The following is a 20,874-nucleotide window of genomic DNA, read 5'->3' as shown; positions in this document are numbered from 1 at the left end:
AGACGAAACATTCTCCGTCCCCGATCACTCTGTCCCCGTACAGTCTACAGAGGCCACTGCCCTCAGCATGACAGCTAAAGTGAGAAAGCAGGACAAGGGTCCTGCTTTGTGGGGACAGCATATGAACAAAGTCATCTCAGGTGGACACGACTGGATGCAGTATGTCCAGCCTTTCCCTCCAAGAATTGAATGGTCTACAGTCTGACCTCAACAGACTGGAAATGACCACACACCGATGGGTCAGCCACTTCACCACTCAGTGTGTCAGCGTCTTCTGTACACACGGGAACCATACGCTGACACTGAGGTCTGAATGATGAAGCTGACTGCTCCGCGTGGGAGCCGAGGGCGGTCAGCTGGCGGTGCCCAAGGCTGGGTGGAGAGGAAGGAAATGACAAAATTAAAATTTCCAACCAGAGATCTGCCCACCAGGCCCACAGCTCAGATCTTTTTCTTCAAACACAGGCTGGAATTCCAGGACAAAGACGAAAGGCACCCAACGACAAATGATTCTTTTCCTAATCAGGTCATCCAGGGCACTGCCAGGAATGTTCCTTGTGGCCCCTACACCATGCGGCTCTACCCACTGGCCAGGCACAGCCCAGGCATGGAACAGAGGCCAAGAGAAACACTCTGGAAAACCATCCAGACTTCGGTCTTGTCCTGAGGGCTGCTCAGGGGGGCAAGGGAGGGGGGAACGCAGGAGGCAGTGGGCCCTGGTGAGTTTCAGAATGCCAGTGGCTGCTGCTGGTACCAGTTGGCTCATTTGGTTTCTGTGACCTGAACGCTTGTTCTTCCATCCCTGACCCCTCTCCTTGGAAGAGGAAGAGAGAAAAAAAGGCACAAGTGCAAAAGCCTCACTTGACAGTCCCGCTGAGAGTGCACCACAGGCCTCTACAGCCCCAGGGCCCCACACTCAGACCAGGGGGGCTTCTCTGGAATTCAGGACCAGGACCCATGTAAGAAACCGAGGACTTCTCAAAGGAGGAAAACTGCCTCTGTCTGAGATGAATTCTATTTTTTCCTTAAATTAGTTAGGTATTCCAGAGAAAGGTGGAAAAACTGCCAGTTGTCACAGGCGGAGGGAACGTGCCACAGACTCTAGTGCGCCTGCGTGTGGCTCTCAGGTGCCTGGAGTAAACACAGAAGCCCTTCAGCTGAAGAGAAATAATCTCTTAATGAACATTTCTGAGACAACGTTCCCTCTCCCCATCCTGTAGGAGCAAGTGCTTCAAGTGATGTTTTGGCTTTTTTTCTTTCCCGTCTAGTTTCCTCAGCCCTTGCGACTCCACGAAGGGGGCAGGGGGTGAGAGAGCGGGGTGTAGCGGAGGCCCACTGCCTCTGGGGACATCAGTCTGCTAATCCCGTTGCCACAAATGCCACTGCCGCCGCCCTGACCACAAGCCCAGATACACTCACCAAAAGCACAACTCAATCTCTTGAGATTTTTAAGAGTAAATTTAAATTGGATGCTAAAGTCCCCTAAATCTTCCCCCGCTTTGTACTTCTGTGCAGAGGAGTCCTTCACAGTACTGGGGGTGGGGGGGAAGATTTCAAAGACCAAAACTGGGGAGTTTTCTATTTTTCAAAGGAAAAGCCACTGTAAGCTGTACAGACAGGGAGCAAATGAACAAGGACCGCCTCCCCGGCTAGAAGCCCTCCGGAGCTGGGACGGAGGGTGGGTGGCTGTCATGGTCTGTCCTGGGAGTCTTCGGGGGAGCCGCACACAGGGCCTGACTTCAGCTCAGTCACCGTGAACTCCAACAGGCAACGGGATGGCCCTAAAACCTCAAGTACCTCTCCACGGACATTCTGGGGAGCTAAGCGACAGTCAGAGACACGTCCGATCCACCTGGTGTCGGCAGTCCATGTGATTAAAGGCTGGTGGCGCCGCCTGGCCTGGGGCGAGCAGGAGGGCAGAGGCCGCGATACCCACCGGGACTCTGGCAGGGGTGCCGGCCCCGACTCACCTGTGCTTGCTGTACTTTCCATTCCCACGAGCACACTGCCCCCCTCACCCCCGCTCCGACTGCTCTGTGCTGAGGCTGCCTTTCGCTGTCTTGTTCTGCAAGGGGGGGAGGGGGAATGGGAGGGGAGGCTGACGCCGGCAAAGCCAAGGAGATAGACAGGAGGGACAGAAGAACAGTGCAGGGGTCAGGGAGGGCAGAGGCGAGGAGAGGAACGGCACATGGAAAAGGAAAGAAAAAGAGAGTCAGTATTGAATGACAAACAGGAGATATTCAGACAGGGCTTTCTGAGGCAAAATGTGACCATTAAAAAAGAGAAGTTTAAAAAATAAAAACATGTAAATTAACTAAAAGAGAATACTGTAAGATCCTGTGGTCCATCTCTGAAAATAATTTCCAAAGAAAAGCATAAGCAAACATCTCTCCAAAGTGCTGTGAGGGCAGACCTGTCGGGAGGCCGAGCGGAGCCGGGAGCCCGGAGCCCGGAGCCCGTGAGCGTGGTGACCACCAGGTGTCAGTGTGACCCCAGCCAGAGCAGCGCGGCTGCCGAGGGGACTCCAGGTGGCGCCAGACCAGCCGGGTGGCGCGTCCTCACCGGGGCTTCCTTCCCGCCGCGTGCCAGCTCAGCCAGCTCAGGAACAGACCATCACCCCTCACCTTCCACCCTGTTCTAAACCCAAAAGACCACTCTTGAATTCTCTGGGACATGAGGTAGCGGCCCACCCACTGCAGCCCCTGGTCGCTTTCGCTGAGGTAAAGCCCCGAGGAGACTGAGCTTCCCCCCAAAGCCCTGGGGTCAATTCTTACTTCTTTTAGTCTGGGAAAATACCTCTGCTTATGTACCAAGGCCTATAACCAATCTTACCTCGTGCCAACCTGTGAGCTGGGGTTTCATTAAACTAAAATGGAAATCAGTAGTTTTATTGAGTTTGATCTTTGAATTGCTCTTAACGATCAAACACTTTCCACTCCCCGTTTCTCCTGGCCTCCTACAGCACATGGAGGGGCACCCCGGGGCACAGGTCTCCCTCCAGCACCTCTCCCCTGTCCAGGGCCAGGAGCAGGCGGCAGCCCGAGGGCCAGGGTCCTCCAATGTCTGGTCTGTAGATGGCAAGAAACACCCCCTTCCCTCCCCCCGGCCCTACTGGGGGCACACCCTCTGACTCACCTTGTGCTTGGGGCACCTCACCGAGAAGTTCTCCTCATGTAGCAAACAATCTACAAGACAGAAAGGGACAGTCAGACAGAGCTGGTGGGTGGCACAGCCTAAGGCGGGTGGGGATTGACAGCATCAGACATGGAGATAAGAGGTCCCCACACGGTGATTTCTGAACCATCAGAGACATCCCCAAATAAACTATGGTACCGCAACATGATGGAGTATCAGTCACTTAAAATTTTAATGTTTCAAAACAGTTAATGTTATGAGGAAACTCTGATGACACAAAATGGCTTGAAAACCAGGATATGTAAACATCGAAGTACAATCCTAATTGTATCAAAATGTATTATATGCATTAAAACCAAGACAAAGGAAACTTACCAAAATCTAACATCAGTTCTCTTTGGATAGCAAGACTAGAGGTGATTTTATTTTTATTTTTTATGTATTTCCACAATTATATTAATAATCAGAAACAATCTCCAATAAACGTTGTTTTTAAAATCCCTGATTCTAGGCTAAGCCCATTCCACAGGCCCAAGCCTAAGCTTCCTTGAGCCAACACCACAAATCCGGTGGCACCTCTCCCCTCTGTCGAGAGCCCTGCTATCACCTTTGCCGTACCACCCATGAGGACACGGGAGAAGTTCCCGGTACGAACCGCATAATCCACACTAAATGCTTCAGGGGAAAGTGAAATCCCACGAGGGGGTTACTAATCCTTGGAGGGAAATGATTCATTCCAACTTTTCACATGGTGACAGCATCTTCCCTGACAGCAACGACATGCGCCCGCCTCCAGGTGAGCATGGCTCTGTGGCGCAAGGGTAGTGCATGGAGCAGGGTGAGGCAATCTAATTAATGAATTCGCTGCACACTACAGCTCCCGGAGAGCGACAGCCAGGCCACCGGTGCAGGATGCAGGGGCAGAATGTTAATAAGTATCGAGCACACGTTCTCAGAGCGCTCCGGGCACCATGGCGGGAAGCGGCCGTGGTACTTAGCCCTGTTAAGTGTATGATTCAACTCAGGTTTAAACTCTGCTCCAGATGAACAGCCTGTGTACCACAGATTTCAAATGAAATAGTAATAAGCAAGGGAACACAAATGAAAACTTGTGAGGTCCTCTGTATCTTAAATAGGCAAAGAGCCTTTCATAATTGGGCTGGCCCGTCCCACCGGTGCCTCCCTCTGGAGCCCCTGAGTCCCCAGGAGCGGCCGGGCAGCCTCTCTGTCCCGGGGCGAGCCTCAGGGCACAGGAGCTCAGCAAGTCCGGCTCACCTCTGAGCCCTTCCCCTGCAAGCAAATAGCATGGCAGTAAATGAAATGTGTTAATTTAAAACCCACAAGTACATGGCGTGACCAAGGCTCCTGCTGCTCCAATCTGCCAGAGAGCTTATGAACAGCAGGAGACAGACAGCTGGAACTCAAGGGAGGCACTTTCTCCTTACCTGGGCTTTGGCAGCACTGCTTGCTGGCAGTCTCTAGTCTGGGCCAGAGAAACAGCATAGCCCCTGTGGGACTCGGCCACCTTTGTGCCACAGGGGTTTAGAGAAATGAGGAAGGGGACCGTATGAGCTGGAAAAGGTGCCATCAGAAAGGGAGTGGCGGCTCAGCTGCCCTCCCAGCCATGGAGAGTCACCAGCTGTGACAGACCATTAGTAAAGCATGTCTGAAGTTAGGAAACATGTTCCCTCCCTCTAAGTTAAAAAGCAGAAAAGAAATAAGACAATGTAAGTACACATTGAAGGCAACTGGAGCTAATGTCAGGTACTTCTGGGAATGGAAGCCTCCTGAACAAATCTGCCAGTGACCATGTCCACCTTTGGTGATGCCTCCCATGCAGCAAGGGGCAGATAAATGCTCTCATTTGTCCTCATAATAGCCATAGGCCATCAGGAGCTACAATTCACGCTCCTGGCAGGGACCAGAACGGCGGCCAGAGAGCTCAGCCACACGCAAGGGCACGGGGAGCCTCTTCTTGGCTGCCTTGATTCAGCCCCTGCTGCGCAGGGAGTGGAGGGTGGTGAGAGGCACGGTGGGGCCCCTCCTGAGGTCTCTCAACAGGCGCCTGCCCAACACGGCCAGCCAGCCTCTCAATTTGTTCTCCTTAAGCCCCTGGCAATATCCCACACTGGCCAGAGGGCCTGGTCAGCACTTCCACACAGTGAAGTCAAAGTAAATGGCGTGCTGGATCATCACACACACACTGGGAAAGACTCACAAGGTTGTCTAGTCAACAAGATGGCTTCCAGACACAAATACCAATGCTCCATTTCTCTCTACACTGAATTTATTTATTTATTTACTTACTTACTTACTTATTTATTTGTTTTCTACACTGAATTTAAATGCAGAGTGGACTTCATTGAACTCCTCATAACAAGCTCCTTGGAGCTACTTGCAACCATGTACAGCCATAGCTACCTTGGCGGCAGGCGGTAAGCTCAAGGAGGGAGAAAAGGAGATGGGAGGGTGAAGGTCCCTCAGATCTGCCGGAGCCCAGATGTGCCACTGTCTCCAGCTCATCTGCAATCTCCCTCAGAGCTACAGTTAGTACTTAGATTGGCCCAATCGGACTGGGACTCTGGGACCTGCCAGTCTCACCCACCTTGCCGAGGGGCTCTTGAATCCTGAGAACTATCAGGGCAAGGCAAGCCCCGGCACTGGTTCTGGGGCGCCGAGTGTGGCCTCTCTGGGGAAGGGCCAGACACCAGTCCCTTCACAACCATCAGGAGCCCAAACCCACTGCATCATCAGAGCTCACGGTGAAAGCAGCTGCTGCTTTTTTTTTTTTTTTTTTTTTAAGATTTTATTTATTTACTTATTCATGAGAGACAGAGAGGCAGAGGCGCAGGCAGAGGGAGAAGCAGGCTCCATGCAGAAAGCCTGACGTGGGACTCGATCCCAGGTCTGCAGGGTCACACCCTGGGCTGAAGGCGGCCCTAAACCGCTGCCGGAGAGCAGCTTCTAAAGGCTTGCTGCATGGGTAGCTGCGAAGAGGGAGTCCCAGCTGGGCCTCATCCTGAGGGTAAGAGGAAAACCCCCTCCAGGCTGGATTCTTTTTTTTTTTTTTTTTTTTTTAAGATTTTATTTATTCATGAGACACACAGAGAAGCAGAGACACAGGCAGAGGGAGAAGCAGGCTCCATGCAGGGAGCCCGACGTGGGACTCATCCAGGGTCTCCAGGATCACGCCCTGGGCTGCAGGTGGCGCTAAATCGCTGCGCCACGGGGGCTGCCCCAGGCTGGATTCTTTATGCACCATAAGTTACTAATGCGCTGCTGCAGCTCTTTTTTCCTTTGGTCGTAATTGTTGTGGCTCATTGCATTAATATACTACTTTTTTTAAACCAGTGCTCACATTCTTATTACTATATTTCCTGGAGCCACAGCCTACATCGGTGACATAACAGCAGCACAGGACTGATAACCATGATGTCACAAATGCAGGACCAGCAACAGGTTGGGGGGATGATGCAGCAGCCACATACTCTCAGGAGAAAAAGATTCTGTTTCCATGGAGATGTCCCCAGCAATCAAAGTTCTCTCTAAGATGAACAGCTCTTTAAGTTTGGGTGGTTAACAGCAAAGCAAAGATGAAAGTGTTAATCTGTTCCTTACTCCATGCAGACATTAGGGCCTCTCAAACTCAGGGACTTATTTTTATTATAATTAGGAAGCCAATCAATGAACGCCTTTCCTGGACACACAGATCCATCATGTATAGAACAGAATTCCCGAGAAGACACTGTGGGATAAATACAAGCATCCATCCCCAGGAGCAGTACAGGCTTCTGGGTCACTGTGACTCAGGTCATCAAAAAGATCGATAAATGTCCAAGACACAGTCGTCTTGTGATGCTGCTTCCTTGGTCCCAGATCTCCACACCGAGCAGCAGAGCATACACTAGCTGGGGCAGGAAACTCAAGGAGCCAAGGCCCCCTCCCTGGGCCGACCCCAACCCAGACAGCCTCTCTCTCACTGAATACTTGGCCACAACATCTTTTTTTTTTTTTTTTTTTAAGATTTTATTTACCTATTCATGAGAGACACAGAGAAAGAGAGAGGCAGAGACACAGGCAGAGGGAGAAGCAGGCTCCCTGTGGGGAGCTCAATGTGGGACTCGTTCACTGGACCCGGGACCATGCCCTGGGCCAAAGGCAGACATTCAACCACTGAGCCACCCAGGTGTCCCTGGCCACAACTTCTGCCAAATACACGTTACCAACTTACCTAAGCAGGCTACACAAGACAGACTCAAACAGAGAGTTCTGTTTATCATTTTCTTACTAATCCTCAGCTTGTAAAGAATTCCCTGCTTCTCTGCAGGGTGGCTAATTGAGGAAGCCTCCTTGGGAGAAGAAGAGCCCTGTGCATCTCCTAGAGAACCCCAACCTTACTGCCTGAGCTTGACCAAAGTGGGGCTAAGCCTGTGCTTTCCAGCTGTTAGCCACATATGGACACATAAATTTAAGTTTATTTACTTATTTTTAAAAGATTTTATTTGTTTATTCATAGAGACACACACAGAGACAGAGAGAGAGAGAGAGAGAGAGAGAGGCAGAGGGAAAAGCAGGCTCCACGCAGGGAGTCCGATGTAGGACTCGATCCTGGATCTCCAGGATCACACCCCGGGCTGCAGGCAGCGCTAAACCGTTGTGCCACCCGGGCTGCCTAAATTTAAGTTTAAATACAATGAAGTAAAAAAAAAAAAAAATTAGTTCCTCATTCCCAACTAATACATTTTAAGCACTCAGTGGTAACACAAGGCTTGTGGCTACTGTGCTGGAGACTGCAGAACTAGAACATTCCCATTATGGCAGAGAGTCCTCCTGAGCAGCACTGCTTAATCACTCAAGAAACTGCCAGGAGTCTGGTCCCTAACTTGGGCTGGTACCCCAGTGTGCAGACAGGGGGTGCATTAATGTGGGGAGGTGGAAGGGGAACGAGATGAGGTCACCTGCCTGCCACTAACCAGATGTGTCTGAACAAAGCCTTAGTGCAGGAGACCACCTCTTACCAGGCCACTGACTGGGAGAGCCAAGTCTTGCAGTATTCTCTGTATAAAATTATAAATAACTGCCACAAACCTAATACTTACACATCTTCATTTTAAGAACCATGAAACTTATACCAGAAAAAAGAATTTAGGGGCAGTATCATGAAAATGAGAAAAGGCAATGGCTGGCTCTTGAGAGAGAGAGAGAGAGGGAGAGGGAGAGAGAGAGAGGACTAAGAGGCTGTACTATCGAATATACCAGACTCAGGGTGAATTACAGTTCAGACCCAACACAGAAACATGTAGGGAAAGAAAGAGAATGCAGGGGACAGACTAAAACCCAACCTCCCTGAACTGACATTTCAAGGCTCTCTTCTTACTCCCTCAGCTAGACAGTGCCCTGGCCACCAGCTGCCCTTGAGTATGTGCACACACTTCTATGAGAGTCTCAATTTGGCATACACAACTTTATGGGAAGGAAGGGTGGTCCAGATGCACTTGCACTCCCCCCACGCCTGTCAGATTCCACTCCCTGTGCTTTGTGCCCCTGTACCTGCTTCCCACCACCTGGTAAGCCACACCCTCCCATCCTCCCTGCCAATTCCAAATCAAACCCCACCTCCTAAGGAGAGTACAGCTGCCTCCCTCTCAAGCAGTTAGAGATGATCAGCACCCTGCCACTTGATGCACCCTCGCTGATCTTCCCATTTTTGTCCCCCTCCATCTTTGATGAAAATACTTAGGGCCATTGAGGTGAAGATCTTAGACACACGCTCAAAAAGTAATTGGTGAGAATATCTATTGAAAGGACAAGAATCTGGATGAAAAAGAGAACTTTCACAGGCTAAAGCTTGGGGTCAAAATTTAATTCCACCACTCACTGGATGGAACTTCATGGACAAAAGTTTTCCCTTCTTTCAACCGTTATGACACTGCCAAATGCTATTCTGATCATCTCAACAGACATGGAAAAAACAGAAAAAAAAAAAAAAAAAAAAGAAGCAAAATCCCTTCATGCTAAAAACACTCAACAAACTAGGAATAGAAAGGAACTTCCTCAGGTGCATGAGGAACATCTATGGAAACCCCACAGCTATCATCGCGTTTAATGGATCAGAAACAAGGCAAGGATGTCAGCTCTAGCCACTGCTACCCAATATTACGCTAGAAGTTCTAGCCAGGGCAATTAGGCAAGAAAAAAAAAGGCATCTGGCTGGAAAGGAAGAAGTAAAACTACCCATTTGCAGATGACATTATCTTGTATATAGAAATCCATTAAAAAACTATTAGCACTAATCAATGAGCTGAGCAAAGTTGCAGGATACAAGATCAATATATAAAATCAATTGTGGGGGATCCCTGGGTGGCGCAGCGGTTTAGCGCCTGCCTTTGGCCCAGGGCGCTATCCCGGAGGCTCGGGATCGAATCCCACGTCGGGCTCCCGGTGCATGGAGCCTGCTTCTCCCTCTGCCTGTGTCTCTGCCTCTCTCTCGCTCTCTCTCTCTCTGTGTGTGACTATCATAAATAAAAAAAATAAATAAGTAAAATAAAATCAATTGTGTTTCTATATGCTCACAATGAAATATCTGAAAATTAGGAAAACAATTCCATTTATAATCATACCTAAAATAATAAAATACTTAATAAATTTAATAGACAAGTGCAAAACTTTTTACTCTGAAAACTAAACACATTTACTTTGATAGAAATTAAAGAATGAGACGAATGCAGAGACATCACCAGGTCATGGGTTGGAAGACACTATTGTTAAGATGGCGAAACTCCCCAACTTCACCTGCAGATTCAGTGCAATTGCTAGATTTCAACAGCTGGTTTGTTTGTTTTAATAGAAATACACCAGCAGGGGATCCCCTGGGTGGCTCAGCGGTTTAGCGCCTGCCTTTGGCCCAGGGTCCTGGAGTCCCGAGATCCTGGAGACCCGGGATCGAGTCCCACATCGGGCTTCCTGCATGGAGCCTGCTTCTCTCTCTGCCTGTGTCTCTGCCTCTCTCTCTCTCTCATGAATAAAATAAATAAATAAATAAATAAATAAATAAATAAATAAATAAATAAATAAAATCTTTAACAAAAAAAAAAAAAAAGAAAGAAAGAAAAGAAATACACCAGCTGATCTTAAAATTCATATGAAGTAGCAAAGGATCCAGAATAGCCAGAACAATCTTGAAAAAAAGAATAAAATCGGAAGACTCACACTTCCCAATTTCAGAATCTATTACAAAGTTACAGAAATCAAGACAGTGTGGGACTGGAGGAAGTCCAGAAATAAGCTCATATATCTATGGTCAACTGGTTTTCGACAAAGGTGCCAAGATTGTTCAATGAGGGAAAAACAGTCTTTTCTACCAATGGTGCTAAGACAAGAGGAATCCACACATGAAAGAGTAACTGGACTCCTATTTCACACCATATATAAAAATTAAGTCCAAGTGGATCAAAGACCTGTATAAGAGCTAAGTTCTTAGGAGAAAACATAGGTATAAATCTTGGTGATTCTGGTATCATCGCATTTAATGGGTTTCAGTTTCTTGGATATAAGAAAAAGCAACAAGCAACAAAAAGCAAAAATAACAAAAGAAAAAATGGATAAGCTGAACTTCATCAAAATGTTTGACATCATTAGCCATCAGGGAAATGCTCAAAATCACAGGGAGATGCCGCTTCATACTCACTGGGATGGCTAGAATACAACAGGCAGGTAACAACAAGGGTCAGTGAGGATATGGAGAAACTGAAGCCCTTATATACTGCTGGAAGGATGGAAAATGATTCAGCCACTCTGGAAAAGTCTGAATGTCCTTCCAAAGGTTAAATGTAGAGGTACTACCATATGATTCAGTAATTCCACTCCTAGGTTACATCTAAGACAATTGAAGATATTGTCTATGTAGACTTGTGAGTGTTCACAGCAACTTTTCCCATAATAATAAAAAAGTGGAAAATCATCTAAACGTATATCAATTGATGAACGATAAGTAAAATGTGGCTTATCCTTAAGACATTGTTTGGCAATAAAGATGAAGTATTGATACACATCGCAACATGGAGAAACCGGGAAAAACACAACACTAAGTGAAGACGTTGTCATAAAGAGCACATATTGTATGATTCCACTTACATGAAATGTCCAGAATAGGCAAATCCATCAAGATAGAAAGTAAATCAGTGTTTGCCAGGGGCTGGGGTGGGTGGCAGGGGGGAGTGACCACTAATGGGTAGGAATTTACGAGGTGGTGAAAATATCCTAAAATTGACTGTGATGATGGTTGCACAACCCTGTGAATATACTAAAAACCACTGAATAGCAAATAAATAGCAAATCATGTGTGAATTATGTGAATAAAACTTATTATGATTCTGTTTCACTCTTTTATTATCCTCTCTGCATTCCTTTAAGAATTTACAAACAGAACAGGGTCAGAAGAGACAGAAAAAAACTACAAAGAAAGGTAAGAAGTCAGAGAATCAGTGTCCGTCCCAGCCTTCAGAGGCTCTGACAAGGGCTGTGGTCCCATCTTACCTGCGTCAATGGCACACGGGTAGTGGTATCGGAAGGAGCAGCCTTTGTTGTAACAGCCCAAGGTGGCACCTGCCTCCTGGCAATGGGAACATTTCTGAAAAGAAAGAAATCTGGCATGTCAGCACCCCAGATTCAACCCTCTCCCCCAGGTCTTCCCTAAGCCCCATCTCTCTGTGGTTACAGGTCCATGGTGGGAGGATGGGCTGGTCAGTTGCTAACCACCACTCACTGACTGCACCATGCAAAGGATCCAGCAGGAACATGTTGGGCCAGGCCTCACAAATGTCCGCAAATAGATCAAATAGAACAAGGCGGTGGGGTGGGGTGGGGCACACAGACTTGTCTCTGGTGCTCCTGTTGTCCACCTGCCCACACACATGCTTGCCCGTCCTTTCCTCATTCTTCCCGCATCTGAAAATGCCTGTTTATTTCTGCTGTGGAAGTCTGGGGTAGGAGAAGAGGGTAAGATAGTAGAGTTATATATAAACCTTTTAGAATTAAAAGTGGAGTTTGGTTTCTAGTTCTTGTATTTGTAAGATTTTATTTTTATTCTACTTATCCCAAATGCCCAATACAAGTATATTTCTCTTTTTCAAAAAAGATGGGCTCCTGTGTGCAAATGGTATTTTTATACACCAATCCTATTTTAAATGCACTAGGAAACCTGCCACAAGTTTCTGGCTAAGTGAGACATTATTTTGTAATGGAGATGCTCCTTCTTATATGGGCAGGTTTTCTTAAAGTGGGGCACATCTCTATCATCCCTGTGATCACTCAATCCTGTTGGCATACAACATGTGACCTAGCAACAATAATCATTATTTATAAAATTCAACCAAATTGGCCCAACTAAGGACGGACGCAGACTCTTCTGGTGGCCAAGGCACACACCCAGATGAGGCTACCTGAATGATACAGATGCTTGTTCTTGATTCTAGGAAAATAACATGAACCCACTCCCATAGCAGTTGTACTTGTGGAGAAGAAGGCCTCCCCACATAGGCCTGCATTTTCCTTGGGACAAAGTGACTGAAGGGTGTTCTTCTCTCCCCTTTTCTCATCTGAAGGCACACCCCAGGTGGCAGCCCATCAGGAGTCAATGTGGTTAGCAGATTGGCAGCAGTCAGAATACCGTGTCCAGTGAGCTTCGTGAAGCTCACCTGGATGGTGCCAAGGAATGGAAGGACACCCCAACACATACCAGCAGGCACAGGACGACAGGGACCTGGATCAAGCTTACTAATGCTGATGTTAAAACCACACTAGTGCCAGCAACAGCACAGCCTGGGAGCTCATCACCATGCAGTGGGGGGCGCAGTATGCCACTGACACAAACCCCATCATTCAGTCCTACAACCTGCCCACTCTACACATGAGGTGCCTGAGGCACCAGAGGGGAAGTACTTGTTCCAGGTCAGAGCTGATCCAAACAGACCACCCCTGGCATCTTCCAAAGATGAATGGGGCAGGGGAAGGGCTGTAGAGCCATGTCCTTCAAGAGCTCTGCCTTCCTCTCAGAAGACCAGCAACCTGGGTGCTGATAATTAGTACATGTTTACTATGTGCCTTCACATCTTGGCAAGAAACAACAGATTACTTTGCTTAGAGTAAACCCTAAGGACAGTTGGCAGCATTCTGAGTAGCCCCAGACTGTACCTACCTTTGTCAGTGCCACAGAGCACATTCAGAACAAAGGTCTGGCTGTTAACGGAAGGGATCTGTGGCTGATCTGTCAGGAGCTTACCCGCAGCAGTTCCTGCTATAGCCCTCCCTACTAAAGCAGCCCAGTCAGCTCTCTACAGGGCTCCTCTCCAGACCCTTCCCCACCCTGGGGGGTGAATCTCAATGAGTGATGGCTGTTTACAAATGGGTGTAGCAAGCGTTCCAGGAATGGCAGCAGGTTAAAGAACTTCTGGGCAAGTTTCACCCCTCCTCAAAAGGGACAAGAGGCAGGAATAGGCTGTCTGATCACTCAGCCTATTAGGGTGGGATGGCGAGATCTGTTGTAATCCTCTTATCACCATGAGGGGACAGCTCTGAAGACAAAGCCCAAGCTGCTGAAGAGAGCAGAGTGACAGGACAGAGGGAACCTGGGCCCTCTGTGGCAAGGCTGAGGACCACATTAGCCAGGTCCAGGACACCCCATCTTCAAACTGTTAAGGGAGAGAACATTAAAAAAAAAAATCACTTAAAAATTTTTTAACCTGCAGTCAAAAAGATACTGGTTGACACAGGAAGGGACCTACTAGTTGAGGTACTGCTGTATAAGGTCAAGTGTATAGGCTCTGGAACCTAAATAACTCCCTGGTAAATGCTCCCACTGCTTCCTATATGTGTTCTTGGCGAATTTCCAACCTTTGTTTCCTTAACCTGTAAACATGAACCTAACTAACTAATTGTACTATCTACCTCACAGAGATGTTGTGAGGGTTCAATGTGTGAATCCAGGCTTAAGACAGTGGCTGGACCAGAAGTGCTCGGTAAATGTGACACAGACCACCCATGAAAAGCAACCTGCAGAGCAGGCCTTGTCATCACCTGAGTTTACAGACAGGAGAGAGAAACCACCAAGCTCGGATCTGAACAAGGTCCATTTCCTTCCTACCTCAACATGTATCTCTGTCCCCTGCAAGGCTTCTCAATACTCCTTGCCTTGAGCCAGCCCACAGACCACAGGTCCCAACTTTTGCATAAAGAAAGCAAACTCACCCCTCACCAAGAAATTACATCAATGAAATGAGGCTTGCTTTTTTCAGTTAAAAAGCACAATGAATTTATGTACAGAGGAGAAAAGCCCTGTGTGGTATACTCGGGCCTCAGGGAAAGGACATTAAAGAATTTAGTTCAGTGACTCTCAAAGTGTAATCGTTGGACCAGCAACATCAGCATCACCTCAGAACTTGGTAGAAATGGAAATTTGGAAAGATGGTGGAACAGGCAGCACTGGGAATCTGTCTCCCTCCTGGACAACAACTGCACTGGCAGGAATCTGTCTGACACAACTATTCTGGAACTCCAGAGTCTGTTGTAGGCGTGCAACTTCCAGGGGGAAGACTTGGATGGTAAACTACAGCTAATTCTGGTCAATTTCAGCTCCTAGAAGCACAGTAGCATCCATCTATCCATCTCCCACTCCCAGCCAAGTGGCAGGCAGCTAGGCATGCCATCCTGAAGCAGCTTGCACACAGCTTGTGGAAGCCAGGGTGGGCAAAAAGAACCCTGTCCTCCAAGTACCCGGAGGGGTCTCTGTTCTGACAGCTGATTATCACTTCTGATCATAGAAATATATAGGTAGGCAGCCACTGTTGTAACTCTGCCCACAGTAGCCAGTCCCTCCCCCTTAAGCTGAAATGACTTCCCAGAGTTCTTTTTTAAAAGGCTGGCACCCTCTCTCCATCATTTTTTGCTTTTTTCTCTTTTGAGAACTAGACGTTAAAGAATAGACTATTAAAAAAAAAAAAGACTACATATATGGGTACAATTAGAAAGTGACCCATGTGTTCCCAGGGAAAGGCTCAGAAAAGACCTGGGAAGACTTTAAGTTGACACCTCAGGCTGATCCCAGGCACAGAGATATCATACAACACTAAAAAAAAACAAAAAAACAAAACAAAAACAAAAAACCCCAAAACAAAACAAAAAGCAAACCCCAAACAATTAACAACCTCCCAAAAAGCAAAGCTTGAGGAAGAGGTAAATCTGATTTTCAGAGTTATCACATTAACTCATTCATTCATTCATTCATTCATCAGAGAGAGAAAGAGAAAGAGAGAGAGCACATGCACATGAGCAGGGGAAGGGAGAGAATCTCAGACTTCACACTGAGTTCGACAGGGGGCTCTATCTCCAGACCTGAGTCAACTGAGCCCAGAGTTATCGCTTTGTTAAATTCAAATTTCCAGTGTTTAACAAAGACTCACAGGGCATAGATAGAGACAGGAACGTATGGCCTATTCAAAATAAATAAATAAATAGAAACCTTACCTGGAAAAGACCTAAGGGCAGGTACACTAGACAAAGACTTTTTAAAAAGATTTTATTTATTTATTTATTTGAGAGAAAGAGTGCACGTGCAAGCACAAAAGAGAGGGAGAAGCAGGTTCCCTGATGAGCAAGGAGCCCACAAGGAGCCTGATGCAGGGCTTGATCCCAGGATCCCAGGATCACGACCTGAACCTAAGGCAGCCTCTTAATCGACTAAGCCACTTACGTGCCCCTAAACAAAGACTTTAAAAGATCCATCTTAAAAATGCTCACAGAATTAGAGATGGAGATAGTTAAAAACAACGTGTGAACAAATAAAAATATCAGTAAAAAAAACCTAAAAAATACCAAAAGAAATTCTTAAAGCTGAAAAATATAGTAACACATTAAAAAATTCATTAGAGGGATTCAAAGGTAGACTAGATCAAGTTGGAGAAAGAATCAGTGTACTTGAAGATAGGACAGTGGAAATTATTGTGTGAGAAACAGAAGAAAAAAAAAGGCCAAAGAAAAGTAAACAGAGCCTAAGTGAAACCATTAAGTAGACCAACATATGTACTGGGAGAATCTCAGAAAGAGAAGAGAGAGGAAGGGGCAGAGACAACTTTGGAATGGCTGAACACTTCCTAAATTTGATAAAAGACATGAATATAAATATCCAAGAACCTAAAGAATTCCAAGAAAGGTGAACTCAGAGATTCAGTGAGACACAGCATACCTAAACTTTCAAAAGTCAAAGAGAGAATGTTGGGAGAACTGACTTGTCACAAGCAATCCTCTCTATAAGATTACTTGTTAGGTTTCTCATCGGAAACCTTGGGTGATGTATTCAAAGGGCTAAAAGAAAAACAAAATTAACCAAGAATCCTACATCCGACAAAGTTATCCTTTAACAATGAAGGAGAAATTAAGACACTGCCAAATAAACAAAAGCTGAGGAGTTCATAATCATTAGACTTCCTCTGTAAGATACACTCAAGGCAGTCTGCAAAGTGAAGCTGTACAGAGAAATAAAATTTTTATTTATTTATTTATTTATTTATTTATTTATTTATTTATTTATTTATTTTTGAGAAATAAAAATCTTAATAAAGGTAAGCACATGGGCAATTAGAAAAGCAAGTACTACCATAGCAATGCTCACAAACGCATTTTTTCTTTTCTCTGTGATTTAAGAGACTAATAGAGTTAAATTAAAAAACCAAAAGCAAAAAAAACCAACCAACCCAATTATTAGTCTAAAAGCTGGTATTACCGTAACTTTGGTTTGTGACTACAAATTTTGTTTTCTACGTAACTTAAGAGAACAACACATTTGAAAAGCTATTAGTTTATGTTTTGGGGTACACAACATATGAAGATGTAATTTTGTGACATCAACACCTGAAAGGATTGGACCCGCAAAGAAGCAGAGTTTTGTATGTCATTGAAATGAAATTGGTACAAATTCTGATTCAAGTGTTATAATGTTAAGATGTTACATCTATTCCCCATGGTGACCTTAAAAAAATAGCTATTAAATATATAGAAAAAAATGAGAAAGGAATTTAAACTTTTCACTATAAAAAACCAAACAGAAAAAGACAGTAATGCAGGAAATGAGGGACAGAAAAGTTATAAGACATCTAGAAACAAAACAGCTAACTGACAGAAGGTGTTCATTATCATAGTTACTTTATTTTTTCTAAAAAGATTTTGTTTATTTGAGAGAGCTAGAGAGAGCATGAGTGGAGTGTGGAGAGAGAGAGAGAAGCAGATTCCCCACGGAGCAGGGAGGCTGATGCAGGGCTTGATCCCAGGACCCTGGGCATCATGACCTGAGCTGAAGGTAGACACTTAGCCAACTGAGCCACCCAGACATCCCTCATAATTACTTTAAATGTAAATGGATTAAACTCTCCAATCAAAAAACAGAGACTAGCAGAATGGATACAAACTTATGATTCAACTATATGTTATGTATAAGACACAAAGACACAAATAGACAAAGTGAAAGGATGGAAAAACACATTCCATGCAAATAGTAACAAGAGAGGAGTGGCTTAGTTATCTGACAAAATAGATTTTATGGATTAAAAAAACAGAAGGAAACTGATTTCACACTATAAAGCAACTCATCTAATCAACATATACAGAACATACCACCTAACAACAAAATAAACATTCTTTCAATTGTGCATGGGACATCTTCCAGGACTGACCACATGTTAGGCCACAAATTAAGCTGCAATAGATTTAAAAAAGATATCATACAGGGGCACCTGGGTGGCTTAGTGGTTGAGGCGGCTGCCTTCAGCTCAGGTGATGCTCCTGGGGTCCTGGGATTGAGTCTGGCAGCAGGCTCCCCACTGCAGGACTGCTTCTCCTCTGCCTATGTCTCTGCCTCTCTCTGTCTCTCATGAATAAATAAAATCTTAAAAAAATAAAAATAAAAAAAGATATCATACATATCTTCTTTGGCTACAATAAGTTAGAAATGAGTAACCAAAGGAAAAGTGGAAAATTCACAAAATTATGGAATTAAACAACATATTTTTTATAAGACTTATTTGAGAGAGAGCATGTGTGAGATGGGCGGGGGGAGGCAGAGGGAGAGAAAGAATCCCAAGGAGACTCCTCACTGAGCAATCAACTAAGCCACCCAGGTGCACTAAAACATACTTTTTTTTTTTTTTTTAAAGATTTATTTATAACATAGAGAGAGAGAGGTAGAGACACAGGAGGAGGGAGAAGCAGGCTCCATGCTGGGAGCCTGACATGGGACTTGATCCCGGGACTCCAGGATCACACCCTGGGCCAAAGGCAGGCGCTAAACCGCTGAGCCACCCAGGGATCCCCTACTTTTTTTTTTTTTTTAAAGATTTACCTATTCATTAGTGAGAGAGAGAAAATGCATGTACGTGTAGAGGGGAGGTGAGGAGGCGAGGGGCAGAGTAAGAGAGTTTCAAGCAGATTCTGTGCTAAGTGTGGAGCCTGATGGGGGAGGGGGGCCTTAATCTCACAACCCTGAGATCATGACCTGAGCTGAAACCAAGAGTTGGATGCTTAACCAACTACTCCATGCAGGCATCTCTCAACAACATACTTTTAAACAAAAAATGGATGAAAGAAGAAATCATAAGGGAGATAAAAAATATTTAGAGATGAATGAAAACAGAACTACAACATACCAAAACTTTTGGGATGCAATAAAAGTTGCACTAAGGGAGAAATTTATAGCTCTAAAGCCTTAAAACTAGGAAGGATCTCAAAGAAACAACCTAACTTTACAACTTAAGGAACTACAGAAAAAAGAACAAACTAAATACAAAACTAGCAGAAGGAAGGAAATAAAAAGGATTCTAATGGAGATAAATGAAACCAAGAATAGGCAAACAGTAGAAAAAAATCAGTGAACCCAAAAGTTGGTTCTTTGCAAAGTTCAACAAAATTGACAAACCTTTAAGCTGGATGGACTAAGAAAAAAAAAAAAAGATGACTCAAATTACTAGAATCAGAAATGAAAATGGGGGCATTCCTATTGATTCTACAGAAATAAAAGGGATTGGGGTACCTGGGTGGCTTAGTTGGTTAAACGTCTGCCTTCCACTCAGGTCACAATCCCAGGGTCCCGGGGTAGAGCCCTGCCTGCATCAGGCTCCCTGCTCAGCGGGGAGTCTGCTTCTCCCTCTTCCTCTCCCTCAGTCCCACTCCCTGATTATGCACTTGTGCATGCTCTCTCTCTCAAATAAATAAAATCTTAAAAAAAAAAAAAAGAAAAGAAAAGCGATTATAAGAGAGTACTATGAGCAATTGTATACCAACAAATTGAATAATCTAGATGACATGGGCCAATCTGCAGAAACACAAGATTAAATCATGACAAAACAAAATACCTAAATACATCTATAAATACTAAGGAGACTGCAATAGTAGTAAAAAAAATCTCCCCCCAAAAGAAGAGCCCTGGACCTGATGGCTTCACTGGTGAATTCTACCAAACATCTGAAACTATTTGAACAAATACCAATCCTTATGAAACTTTCCCTTCAAATTAGAGGAGGGATCATTTTCATAATAATTCTGAGACCAGCATTACCTGATACCAAAGTTAGGCAAAGATACTACAAGTAAAAACAACCTACAAATATTCTTTATGAATATTGATACAAGAATCCTCAACATAAATCCTAGCCAACAGAATTCAGCAGCATATTAAAAGGATTACATGCCATGATCAAGTGGGATTTATTCTTGGAATCAAGGATGGTTCCACACAAGAAAAATGCTCAGTGTAATACATTACATCAACAATACGAAGGAAATAACCAGATGGTCATCTCAATTGAGGCAGAAAAAGGGTCTGACAAAATTCAACACTCTTTTATGATAAAAACATTCAACAAACTAGGAATAGAAGGAAACTACCTCAACATAACAAAAGATATATGTGAAAAATCCACTGGGATTATCATACCTAATGGTGAAAGAGGAAAGCACTTCAGGATGAGGAACAAGGTAAGGATGCTGACTTTGACCACTTCCACTCAACATATTATGGGAAGTTCCAGTCAGAACAATTAGGAAAGAAAAAGAGAAATAAGAAGTGTCCGAACTGTAAAGGAAGAGATAAAATGTTTGCAGATGATATGATCTTGTAGGGAGATGTAGAAAATCCCTCAAGAGTCCACCAAAAACCTGTTAGAAGTAATAAATGAATTCAGCAAAGTAACAAGATAAAAATCAGTTAACAAAATATCAGTTGCACTTCTATACACAATGAACAATCTGAAAAGGAAATTACACAAATACTTTTGATTTTCAATAGCACCAAAAAGAATGAAATATTTAGGAATTAAGGAAATGAAAGACTTGTACAATGAAAACTACAAAACACTGCTGAAAGAAATTAAAGACATGAATAAACAGAAACCCATTCCATTTTCATGGATTAGAAGACTTAAAATAATTAATAAAGTACAAATACTACCCAAAGTGATCTACATATTTGATGCAGTTGCTATCAAAATTCCAGTAACTTTTTAAAAAATTTTTTACAGAAATAGAAACACCTATCTTGATATTCATTTGGAGTCTTAAGTAACTGCAAAGAGCCAAAATAATCTTGGAAAAGAAGAAAACTGAAGACTCACACTTCCCGACTTCAAAACTTACTACAAAGCTACAGTAATCAATAGTGTGGTCCTGGCATAAAAACAGGGATATAAGACCAAGAGAATA

General features: G+C 44.7%; 1 protein-coding gene across 3 annotated transcripts in view; it reads right to left on the bottom strand.

Annotated features, from left to right (window-relative positions):
- Positions 1-20,874, bottom strand: part of TCF20 (transcription factor 20) — a 102,976-nt gene that overhangs the window by 3,710 nt on the left and 78,392 nt on the right. For 2 of the 3 annotated variants that reach the window (XM_077914253.1, XM_077914254.1), the window contains exons 3-5: positions 11,671-11,764; positions 3,136-3,185; positions 1,971-2,098 (exon numbers count right to left, since the gene is read on the bottom strand). In XM_077914253.1, the coding sequence (XP_077770379.1) occupies positions 2,015-2,098; positions 3,136-3,185; positions 11,671-11,764 (228 nt within the window). In that variant the 3' untranslated portion in view covers positions 1,971-2,014. The remainder of the gene's footprint in view (positions 1-1,970; positions 2,099-3,135; positions 3,186-11,670; positions 11,765-20,874) is intronic. The other variant, XM_077914255.1, reaches the window with a different exon arrangement.

This window comes from Canis aureus, chromosome 11 (genome assembly GCF_053574225.1).
Source record: "Canis aureus isolate CA01 chromosome 11, VMU_Caureus_v.1.0, whole genome shotgun sequence".
Classification (NCBI taxonomy): Eukaryota; Metazoa; Chordata; class Mammalia; order Carnivora; family Canidae; genus Canis; species Canis aureus.
The sequence above is the reverse complement of the archived record's forward strand: the minus strand, read 5'-3'. Positions and strand labels throughout refer to the sequence as shown.